The following is a 12,599-nucleotide window of genomic DNA, read 5'->3' as shown; positions in this document are numbered from 1 at the left end:
CACCGTGATCTGAACCTGGACAACAGAGATACGAAGTGCTGAAGGTAAAGGACAACCATCCTGCTATTCTAGGGATTTACCCGCACTAAGAAAGGCATGGGCTACCTTTACTTTGTAAAACATCAGGAGTGGTCCTGTTTGAATTATGGCCACTGTGCTGATCTCTTAGAAAGAGATGTGTGACGCTGTGTGGTGCCCCAGAGATGACAGTCCTGCTCTCCATGACCAAGGTGCATCCATTCCAAGTCATGAGGTGTGGGGTCTTCTGGGCTAATTGCATACAGGGTCAGGAGGTAAGGCTAGGGCACCTGTAGGAGAGCCTGGGCAAGGCCATGCTGCTGCAGCCCACCTGGTAGGCAAGGGGCCAGCTGAGGAGCTGGCTTAGGTGTTGTGAAAGGTAATCCAGCTCTCTAGACAGAATCTCATCCCTGAAAGGACCACAGAGCAGTAGAGATTGCCAGGCTGTCTCATTGGGCAGATAAAACAATGAATAACAGTTCAGGTAGGAGTCCACCAAAGAGGGGCACAAACAAAGAGATGTTACAATACTTGTGGGTATTCCAACAGACTTGCATCTTTTAAAACTAGTTTTTAATAGCATCCCCTTTATGTTAGTCAAAATAGTAGGGTACTCACTGGATAACCATCTAAGAGCGTCTCAAATTCCCATTAGGTAACTGCTGTTTCTCATTATCAGTAGGTGGAAAAATCACTAATTATAATGGCAACTCTGTGCCTTAAAAATGTAGTGTTTTATATCTTAAATATCTACTATTGAGGAATGGTTATTCGTTACACTATATCCATAATATATTGACTGTATTAAATTTTTATTTCTGTAATATTTATTGTTTAAATGAGCAATTTACAAAACTGTATACCTAATTTGCTCCTAATTTTATTTTTTTAGAAAGAATCCACCTTGGAGAGGGAAAAAAAATAACTGGAAAGAAGTAAGCTCAACTGTGAAAAGAGGTTCTCTCTCAGTGGTTGGAATATCAGTAACTTATTTTGTTCTTTTTTTCTTCTTTTCTGTATAGCCCATATTTAATTAATTATACATTTAAAAACAACAATTTGTGATTTTGAAAACATCTAACCTAATCATTACATATCTTTATTAGCCTTAAAAAAATTCAATCTAGGAAAATGATCTTTCTTTATGAATCATACTCATGTTTTATTATATAATTAATGATAGAATCATTTTTATTTGAATTAATAAAGGTAAGTTTAGCTATTCAGTTACAGAGCAAAAAAACTTTTTAAACTCACTAAGTGAGTTGCTACAACAAATCTGACAGGAAGGATAAGAGTGAGGGAAAAAGCAGAAGAATGCACTTGGCCTGTCTTGCCACAACCTGACAATTATTATTATAGACATGGTTTTATTAATGAGCTGATATTGTTTAAATACAATATTTCCAGAGGGTTTGAATATCCCCTTCCATCTAGCTCTATGAAGAAATCAGTATCTTCCGAAATGAAGTGATACTGATCATATGATCAAAGAAAAGTCAGAAGGTATTTAGACATCATCTGGTTTAACCCTCTGATTTTAGAGATGAGACAAACAAGTCATTATTCAGTTATGAACTGTAATTAGCACTGATATATTTATCACCCTTTACCTCATCTCATAATACCTTTATGTTTAAGATCAGCTACATTCTTATTTGTGGTTTTTCCATATCTATGATACAACATGAAGCACTGCATTTCAAAACAAAACGAGAAATTAAAATTCACCTTATTTTATATGCCAAACTATTGGTATGCATGTTTTAAAAATGGAGCGATATGGATAATAAATCAACATTGTTCCTATTTTGTATCTGGTGCAACTTTTAATTCAGTAGTTCTTAACCTTGATTATGGTTAGAATTACTTGGACAGTTTGTAAAATTTCCAACGCTGAGAGACTGTGTCCAACCAACTAAATATTCATCTCCAGTGATAAAATCCAAACATCAGAATTTTTTAGTGCTTTTTAGGTGATTCCAACATAAAGTCACTGCTTTCGGTGAAGAAGGATATGGAGGGAATATGGTAAATTCCTGAGCTACTTTCTATTTTGAACAAGAGAGTGAAAGGTTTTTAATCAGCCATTTCATTTACTTATGAGTACATTCAGAAAATGATAAGGAAAGGAAAAGCAGAGGACAGAGAGTCCAAGGTCAGAAATCTCTGGGCTGTGTGATGGTTATCCTGATATTTTGTGAAGTATAGAGATAATGGAAGCAATGACTTCAGAGCTGGATACTGAAGAAGAATGGCCTTAGGAAGCAGCTACACCTATTTTGTTGACTTTAAAACATCTGCCACAGAATCTAAATAGTTATGCTATATTGATGAGGGGCTACCTGAATCAGTGGCCATGCACGATAGCCATCTGTACCTATCCACTGTTTGAGATGACATTTGGTTGATAAGTACAGCAGGTCTTTGAATAATGTCAGTTTGTTCAATGTAGTTTCCTTATCGCATTGAGGACATACCAGGGGAACTTAACTCTTGTTTGTATCAATTAGCTTATGGTTAAATTGGTTTTGTTATACGTTGTTTCACTTATAGTAACAGAACCTATTGACAACATTGAGGACTTACTGTACAGGCTCCCCTGTTGCATGTATGCTCCCAGGTACTCTTCAATCAGTGAGTAGTGGGAGATCAAGGGCCACAATGGTTCCCGAATAAGCAGAGATTATAAAAAGCTGAGGGCTTCTATTGCTATAAAGATGGCTATGAGCGGCAGCTGGCACTCTAAGTTGAATATTGTTCTCCCCTGGCAGGTGGCCACTGCTGAGATTCTTCTGGAAAGAAATCAAAATCCTAACAGGAGTGGAAAATCACTGGTATCAAGAGCCTTTGGAAGTCAATTTTTATTTGGGTTTATTCCTGGGCTCTATTTTTTTTCCTGCTCCTGGCCCATTTCTTGCTGAGTGGTCTCTAGTGCACCAAAAGTCTTGTTCATTAAAATGAGTACCTTTGCTGCAAACTGGAGAAGCAAGTGACTGACAATTTAGTCATCATTGAAAGTACTACCTATATCCCTCATTCTATTATCCTAATGGTATCCTTTAAATTGTACTTCAAGAGCCACATACGGAATTTAGCCTTATGATTGTTAAAATACAATGAGTCCTTTAGTCCTCATCTCCCCAGGTTCTTAAAAAAAACAAAAAAAAACAAACAAGAGGATCTGATACCTATAGAATCGAGTTTCAAAATAACTTATTTTTTTCTAATTTTTAGAGTTATGCAAAATAAATCTGGCTCACCTCTGAAAGCTTTCTAGGTTCAAGGTAAATTCTTACACACACTTAATGATTATAGTAATTAAAATAATGACATGATGTTATTGTCCACTCAATGTCTATTTCCAGAACCATTCTGTTTCATAAAGTGAGTAAGAATGAATGTAAATATGCTTTTACAACATTTTCTCCAAAGCTTATCACAATGGATACAGAAACAGTTGGGACTCACATATGTTACTCTCTGAAATTAAGATCCCTGGATGCCTTTAACTAGATGAGTCATATTCCTTTCACCAAAGTTAGAAAATGTATCTGGGTTACTTTTCTTCTATTTCATTTGTTATTAGGAAAAAGCTAAGCAAATCACTAACCTGCCACTTTAACTAAAAACTAAATGAAGAAAACACAGTGTGTTTATGAAGCTAGAATATAAAAGGCAAGGGTTAAGGTTTTCCTTGGCTAGTTTATCATCTTTTCTTCTAACAAATTAGATGTTGCCTGGGAGAGAGGCCTTGTCCTTAGATAAGTAATTATTAATGCTCATTACTCTATGCCAGATCAAAGTGAACAAATGACAATCAGACAGTATAAGCTCTAATTGAATCCTAACAGCTGGAGAGTCTTAGATACTGCCAAACAGAAATGTAGTGCTTTTCTCCTGCATTATGCCACAGATATTGTAAGCCATGCTGGTCCCTAGAATGGAAAAGAGTTTCAGGTAGCTCATTTTCCCCAAGATCATTTATCACACAGAGTTAGAGAAATTTAAAGTGACATGTTTTTACTTTAGATCACTTGCTTATGCTGATCCTAAAAATATTGCCAAGAATCATTTTGAAGACCACTTTGGGATCAGGCTTTAAGAATACAACCCTGTGGGAAAGGAAAATTCCTTGAATAGACCCCTCACTGTTACCAAACTATGCTATAAAGCTATAGTAATTAAAACAGCATGGTACTGGCAATAAAAACAGACACGAAGAAAGATCAATGGTGTAGAGAACCCAGAACTAAACCCACACCTATATAGTCAATTCATCTATGACAAAGGAGGCAAGTATATACAATGGGTAAAGACAGTCTCAATAAATGGTGCTGGGAAAACTAGACAGACACATGGAAAACAATGAAACGATCACTTTTTTACAGCATAGACAAGAATAAACTCAAAATGGATTACAGACTTAAGTGTAAGAGTTGAAACCGTAAAACTCCTAGAAGAAAACATAGGCAGTAAACTCTTTGACAGGACATCACAATTAGTAATATTTTTTGGGGGGATGGGCAAGGGAAACAAAGGGAAAAATAAGCATCAAATTAATCTACTGAATGGGAGGAGATATTCCAAGAAAGAGTTAATATACAAAATATATATAAGGAACTCATACAACTTAACACCAGAAAAACCCCAAACAGTCCAATTTTTAAATGGGCAGAGGATAAAGACATTTCTCTAAAGAGGCCATACAGAGGACCAATAGACATGAAAAGATGCTCAACGTCACTAATTATCAGGGAAATGCAAATAAAACACACAATGAGCTACTACCTCACATCTGTCAGAATGGCTGTCATCAACAAACAACAAGCGTTGGTGAGGACATACAGAGAGGGGAACCCTCATGTACTGTTGGTGAAATTGTAAATTGGTGCAGCCACTATAGTAAACAAAAATTAAAAATAGAACTACCATATGACTCAGGAATACCACTTCTGGGCATTTATCCAAAGAAAACAAAAACACTAATTCAAAAAGATATATGCACTCCTATGTTCATTGCAGCATTATTTACAATACCCACAACATGGAAGCAACCTGTGTCCATTGATGGACGAATGGATAAAGAAGAGGTGGTACATATATACAGTGGAATATTACTCAGCCATAAAAAAGAATGAAATCTTGCAATTTGTAATAACTACATATGGTGTCAGATGAATACTAGACTTATTGGGATGATCACCTTGTAAGGTATATAAATGTCTAAGCATTATATTGTATACCAGAGAATGTAATAGTGTATATAAACTATAATTGAAAAATAAAATTATAAAAAGCACACTAAAAACAGTTTTAATTCTTTCCTTCTTAAAAAAAAAGGTATGTGCAACAGATTCAAGATAGTGAAATTTATATATTTTTTTGGAAATTCCAGAATACCACAGAGAGTGACTCTGCTAAAAAAAAAAAGAGAATGTTCACAATATTCCAGTGTTAAATCAATTGTCCTGTATATGGTGGCTCCTAAAAGGTAAAACTTTTATGATTGCCAAAATAGACTATGAGTAATTAAAATTTCTCCAAATAGAATTAATTTGAAAAAATTATGCTTTTCACCTAAAATACATCTAATTTAATGAAACAGCCTTAAGGTTAACTGGCATTTTAAAATATCAACTTGCCCTCCAAAATGAAAGTAAAATGCGTATTTGAAACCATTGCCCATTTTTCTGTCCCTGGGATTGACTGACTCAATATCCTGGAACAATGAATACATTTTTACTTCATTTGCCTGACATAATTATTCTTTCATAAAAATGCATAAAATAAATTCTGAGAATTAAAATTACTAACACTGAGCTTTACTATTATATCCCATTGGAGTTTTGCAATTTTGCATAAAAATAAACAACATTCAAGATAATTTTGAAGAGAAATTCCCTGTATCAAAATGCCCTACCTCTCAGTATCTTCAAATACAAGTTGCTATTTGCTGATAGGAGGGTACAGTGCAATTCAAATGCCTTCCTCCTAACAAAGAGGGGAGAAGATTGTCTTTCTTTTTCTTTCTTTTTTTTTTTTTTTGAGTACAATGATAACACCTGGACCTGGGAAACCCAAATCTCCTTTAGAGTGATTTGCCTGTTCAGCTCATTTACTGCTTTGGTGGTTGGAAAGAAGGAAGTGCTGCACAAAACTGGGCATCCCTAGGTTTCTATCTCCTTATGAGCAATGATGCCAACGTGAGTGCATGTAGTTTAGAGGCATGTGGGGCGGCTCTGTCAGCTGAAAGTGCTGATAGCTTAGAAAAATGAGGTGGAGTTGTAGAGACAACAAGTCGAATGCCGGAAGGTCACAACAACTTCCAGTTACACTTGCCTGTTCCTGGAAGAAAGCAGCTGTCATATATCCTAAGAAATTTGCATGGGAAGAAGTGGAGGTCCACTTAGGGCCCTGGTGGGGAATTGAGCCTTGTGGCTGAAAAGGCCCATCATCTCCTCCTGTGGCTTGGTACAAAATAGAAACTACTGGAAGAATTTAAAGATGCACTCTCCTCACTGGGCCTTTATTGGATGAGATTCAATGAACGTACCAAAAAAACAACAACAAAAAGTAAAGTAAAAACCTCTTCAAAATTATTATTTGATTATTAATCATCTCATGTCAAATTGTATAAGGCATGTAAAAAGGACCCTGAGCTCTTTTGCTTATTTACACACCCAGGAATAGCTTTAGTCTTCTTAAGATTTCAACATCCACTGGCAGGGGAAAAACATTCTTAAATGCAAAGACAAAGTCTATAATCAAACCTTAGATTTAGCCCTCTTTAATACTCACTATTCTCTATATAAACTCTGGATAATTTAAGGCTGTGTTTTGGATATCCTCTGATTGAGTTAACAATGTAATGTTACTATCCTTTAGAATGAAAACTATTGAACTCTGACAATTGACTGAGTCACCATGTGATTTTTTTTTTTCCTCCCTGAGTAAAAATTTAAAAATTAACTGGTGTGGTGACTTTTAAATTGGACAACCTATGCATTGCTTTTGTTTATACAGAATTACTAGTGGGACAGAAGAAACCTAAATGACACATGTCTGAAGTGACTTCACTTTGATGAGGTATAGGGATTTATAGAACACTATTAGAGGTCCACTTATCAGATAACCTGTGTCCCTAGGAATGGACAGATATTACTCCATATTTAAAAATAATTATGCCAAAGAAAATTCCATCATCCATACTCTAAGTGGCAAGAGCTGCCATAATTTTAAAGAAAGAAAAGCAAAAATTACTCTTAACAATGAGACTATATTCTACTCTTGAAACAATTATATATTGACAGATTAGGGAATATTATAGATTTCAATATGTGTTATATCTATATGTAAAGATACAAAATGGTAGATAACTTTTTAATATTATGCAAAAAAATTACTTTCTCTATTATAAAGTTGGAGATACTGAGAAACCAGCTAATGCTCACAAAAAAGCTCAGACACCATGATCCAACAATGTTATTTGCCTATTGCCTTCAACCAAAAGAATAAAAGCCATTTACAATTCATCCTATTGGTTATCATGATAGTCACAATAATAAATCCTCAGGTCCTTGGTACCTCCTCAAATAGAGGAAGGATAGAGGAATAAGAAGAAAGTAGGTAATTACAACTTTAATGGTTTTCTCCTGGAGGGTAATGAGTGGTTTTGTCTATTAGGCAAGCCTGTTTTTAAATCCAGGAGATCCAGGAGAGAGGAAGAGACCTTTGTCTCTTAGGTGGGTCTTGGTGAAAGGAAAATTTATTCTTGATTTGTTTGATCTATCACAATGGAATGCCTGCTAAGGCAGTTCAGTATCTAAAATCCACTTATGTTAGTATTTCCATAATTATCTACCTATAACATTGTAAACACAAGCTAAAAATATTAGAAGAGATTTGCATGATTGTCTTGGATTCACAATTTACATTTCAGGTGAGGAGACGTAATTTTTTGATAAGGCCATTTGTTTGTCTCTTAGAAATATTCTGGAAAACTCTCTCTTCTTATGGTGTAATGATACATTTCTGCTCAGAGCACTGCAGGTTAATCTTAAGGTTCTTGGCTCCCAAAAATATAATTCATGACACATTATTTAAAATTTTTAAACTGCAGTTTAATTTTGAGTTTTACCAATGAAATGTGAACATCTAAGATGATGCCAAGAAATAATTCATTAGTTTCATTAACTTTATGAAGAAAACATGCAGTGCTCATTTCGTTATATGCACATTTTTGAAATGAGAAAGCTCTGTAGGTGTTAGCATTAAGATCAACCATATTTCTTCAAAGTGAAAAAAAACCCCACATAAAGTATAATTTCTAACAAAATTTCATAAATGCAAGAACAAGAAATTCAACTATAAAAGCACAAAGAAACACAGTACTTCAGAGATAATATAAAAGATGATTCAGGGATGACCCTTGCTCTCTCAAGAGTGTTGTAAATTATATTTCTCTTTCACAATTTACTAAAGGCCACAGGGAGAGAGAGACAGAGGCAGAGAGATGACTCATGGGAAATCTGAAAAGTGCATTTTACCTAAACATACAATGCAAAAGTCCAAGGGGGAATAGGCAAATAAACACTTGAAATAAAAACAAATCCTATCTGGCTTAGATAATTCAAAAGTGACAAACTGGTATTTAAATGTCTTGAAAACAAAAGCAGACAAAATCTGTTTGACAAAACAAACATTTCATCTTAAGGATACTAACCTTCTACGTGGACTATGAAAACAATTTCTTCTTTTAGAAATCTACATTGTCAACCAACACTCTCCATACTGGTTTCTAGGTCACCTCCATCCATAAGCTCTAGATTCCCAGGAAATTTATATGGGATATAATCAACCCCTAGCAGGTCACCTTCATAAGATTGCTTTGTGGCCTGACTCCATGTTTTGGCTTACAGACAGAGACAAACCAATTCTACACAGTATTTCAAATAGGCTTGTCAAAGATTACCGAATTTCTCTGTATGCAAGTCAGTCTTTGATTGGGTCAAGTAAGAAATAAATCTGTTACTTAATGAGGGAGTTGGAATGGAGCTCCTCAACTCAAGAACAGAGGGACTTTTTCACCATGAGCTTAAAGGACAGGAACATCGTCACTGTAAATTTCATTGTGTACAACATTTTTATGTCCATATAGATTAAAAGTTGCTTTTGCTTACAAAAGTTGCTTTTGCTTACAACTTCTATTTTTTAAAAACAAAGTAAGAGCCCTAGTGAAACCTATGCAAAGAAGTAATTTGAGGAACTAAATAAAAGATGTGTGCTGTCAGATGAGACTGAAGGAACCGTTCTTGAGACATTAAGGACAAAGAAAAAAATCGAGGAAAGATAAAAGGACCATAAGATCCTGGCAAGGTTAACTTTAAATTTGGCTCTGATCCCATGGCAAATGAGGCTGTTTGCACCAACCCTGAGTCATACCTATTTCAAAAATAAAACGAGGCACATCTTGCCAAAAAGGAACACCAAGAAAGTTGTTTCTAAGAAGCAGGAGGAGAAAGACTGCAATTACTAGTTTTGTTTTTATCAGTAGCGTCATTTTGTCCCTTGTGGGCTAGTTATGGGCCCTCCAAAAATACATCCATGCAAATGTCATTTCCCAAAGCACTATACTATATAATAAAATGCTATCTTTTCAGGAAATGATCCAATAGTAAACATAATGGACCATACTACCTAATTGTCATGAAAAAGAAAGTTCACTAAAATTCACAAAACTGGAATTTCCTTTTACAAGCAAATAATGTTAAATTATGCCCCAAATTATATTGTCCACAAATGCGATTTGCAACAGTCATTTGGTTACTACCAGTGACCTTAAAATTGGCCTTGCATTTGATTTTCACAGCTAGGCGCCTTATCCCAGTTCAGTACTACCAGGCGGGAGAAGAATGTTCCCACCCTATCTCTGCCACAGCCACTAGTCCTGACTCTGGAACAATCTTCGTAGGCAACTGCTGTGACGGGACATGCTATCCTGGCCAGCACCCAAAAGCACTCATGTGGGAAGCCTGCTTCTCTCCTGCCAATCTGGGGGCGGACACAGTGTAGGCGTTGGGCAGGGATGCCTAGCTTCAGAAATTCTCGGCATTTCCTGCCTAAGGAGCTCCCGGTACCAGTTCACATCCTTACATAGGCAGAAATGAAACAAGCATCAAGATAACACTCTTTGCTCTATAACCAAACTAGAAAAAGCAGATAAGGAGTGACGAGAACCTAAGTCACTGAAAATTTCAATTTGAAATTATCTCTGGTTTAAATATTTAAAAGCTCACACCACCTTAATAATTTTTAGATAACACGCTAGCCTTCTAAACATCTAAAACAGATGGTGCAAACCAGTCCTGGCCAACTTGTAGTGTGTGAGGAAGGACGGTGTCTGAGCTAGGCGTCCCAAAGGAACAGTGGCACGATACCCCAGGAAGCACACCTTTGACAGGTGCGCCACTAGACTTGCCTTCTGTCCCCAGCCTCATGTCATGCCACTTTCCCCTGGACAATCCTGGCCCAGTAGCCTTGCTCAACGTGGTAACTCCTCCTTGCCTCATTACCTTCAAATAAGCCATTTCCTTTTCCTGAAAATGCCCTTCCTTCTTCTCACAAACCACCCTTCCCACCTCAGTGAAAAGCCAACTTTCCAGGGATCTGTTTCTCTGAGTAGATCGCATTCCTCAGTCCCCAAGTTAGGTCAGAAGCTTTACTTCCTCACACATTTGTCATAAATGTGATTAACAATTATGCGTTAATTATGTTTTTAATGTAGGTCTTCTCCTGTAAACTCTAAGAAGGCAGGACAAGAAAAGTTTCTGTCTTCTTTTGTTGTATTTCCAGTATCTAGGGCAGTGCCTGGCATATACCTGGCACTCAACAAATATTAAAATAATAAATATAATCTAATAAAATAGAACTGATAAAATGTCATGTAATTCTTCAACCCTTTGACACACTTCAAGATACTTACTATAGTCCATATTTTATAGACGAGGAAAGAAAGTTTGAGAGAGAAGCGAAATTTTTTCAAGTTCACAAGCTAGTAGGAAATGGCGGAACTGACCCAGACTTGAATAACTTCCTGACTCTGAAGCTGAAGCGCTAAGGTCAGATTTGTTCATCAAATTAGTGTCTCACCCACAAAGCGCAGTCTAGCAGCCATATGTCTTCAATGGAGCTTCGCAGTGGGAAACATAAGACAACAACTGTTGATGTTCTCTCCCAACACAGAACTGATTTATGTACATGGCTTTCCTGCTGTTGGGAACTCAAGTAACTTACAATGACTTCTGCCCATGGGCCCGATGGTGTAAGTGCCCTTTTGAGTTTAAATTTAAAAAAGGCAAAGTGAAAAAAAGACACTTACCATAATTCCAGTAAGCAAACAGACTCCTTTCCCACAGTATGTGTTAGGTACCATGTCACCATAACCAATGGAGAGAAAAGTTATGGATATTAACCACATCGCTCCAAGGAAGTTGCTAGTAACATCCTGCTGATCATGGTACCTGAAAAATAGGAAACAAAGCCAGTCCTTTATAATTAATCTGCAGTACAGTTGCTAAGGCCAGTGTGATTCCATTCATGAATTCACTAAGTATCTTCTATAAACTGCTCATTTAGAGGTTTTCAAAGCTCATGATTATAAATAAAATTGAGGTTCCATCTATGTACTCTGAAAGACATCAAGACATTCTTCAACTTTAATAATAATCTGAAAGAGACACTGTAAAATATGAAAATTGTTTTCTCCCTGGTGGAAGTTGATAAATGTCGATTTATCCTTGAACCTTGCTCTGGTTCCTGGTCATGTCGCATCATTGCTTGAGGCCCACTAATATGCCCAACTTACAGGACAATATATAGCCACCCAGTTTACAGGGGAAGACCTCCACACCTTTGTAGCAGAAGAAGCCATGCTGTTCCCTGTGCTTAGATTTTCCTTTGCAATCTTTATTTCCTTAATGGGCCAATTCCATCATCTTTCAAAATAAACTTTCTGTCTATTCCTGTCCCAACCCCTCCCCCAGGCTCCCTCAGTATCCTACGTATTCCTCCATCACAGGACTATATTATACTGTTAGCTGGAGGTCCCTCACTAGCCATCCTCCTTGAAGACAGAAACTTTACCTTTGATCACACACAATCCCTGCCCAGAGCGAGAGCTTAACAGAAGCTGTTGCCTCAGCAGTTGCACACAAAGAGCTTGTAGTAAAAAAGGTTATCCTGATTATTCTTCTAGGTGTCAAGATTTTCTAGTGAGGAGGAAGGTGATTATATCAGAAACAGATACCCTATAATGTTCTGCTTGAATTAGCAGTACTAAATAGTAACCTGGCCCGCCATGGGGACACTTCTCTCCACCACGTATACAACGGTGAGGACATGTGAGTTGTTACCCTAGAAGAACTTGCTCTGAACGCACATTTTGTATAGTCATGGTGCGGAGTGGCCGTCTTCTGGTTTCCTTGACAGTTAGACCCCAGACTGGTCATTAGAGGCATTTCTTGCTCTTCACACCCAACTTCTCCCAAGGATTACCCTTTCTTCCCAGCTCTCAGATACCA

The 12,599-nt window shown here is 36.8% G+C and overlaps 1 protein-coding gene across 7 annotated transcripts in view; it reads right to left on the bottom strand.

The window, feature by feature from the left end:
• KCNN2 (potassium calcium-activated channel subfamily N member 2) overlaps nt 1-12,599 on the bottom strand; it is a 384,311-nt gene that overhangs the window by 19,260 nt on the left and 352,452 nt on the right. For all 7 annotated transcript variants that reach the window (XM_088796671.1, XM_074328595.2, XM_019727805.3 and 4 more), the window contains one exon: nt 11,399-11,540. In XM_088796671.1, the coding sequence (XP_088652797.1) occupies nt 11,399-11,540 (142 nt within the window). The remainder of the gene's footprint in view (nt 1-11,398; nt 11,541-12,599) is intronic.

This window comes from Rhinolophus sinicus, chromosome 3 (assembly GCF_057876585.1).
Source record: "Rhinolophus sinicus isolate RSI-liver-muscle chromosome 3, RSI-T2T, whole genome shotgun sequence".
Lineage (NCBI taxonomy): Eukaryota > Metazoa > Chordata > Mammalia > Chiroptera > Rhinolophidae > Rhinolophus > Rhinolophus sinicus.
Note: the sequence above shows the minus strand (reverse complement) of the source record. Positions and strands in the feature narration are given on the sequence as shown.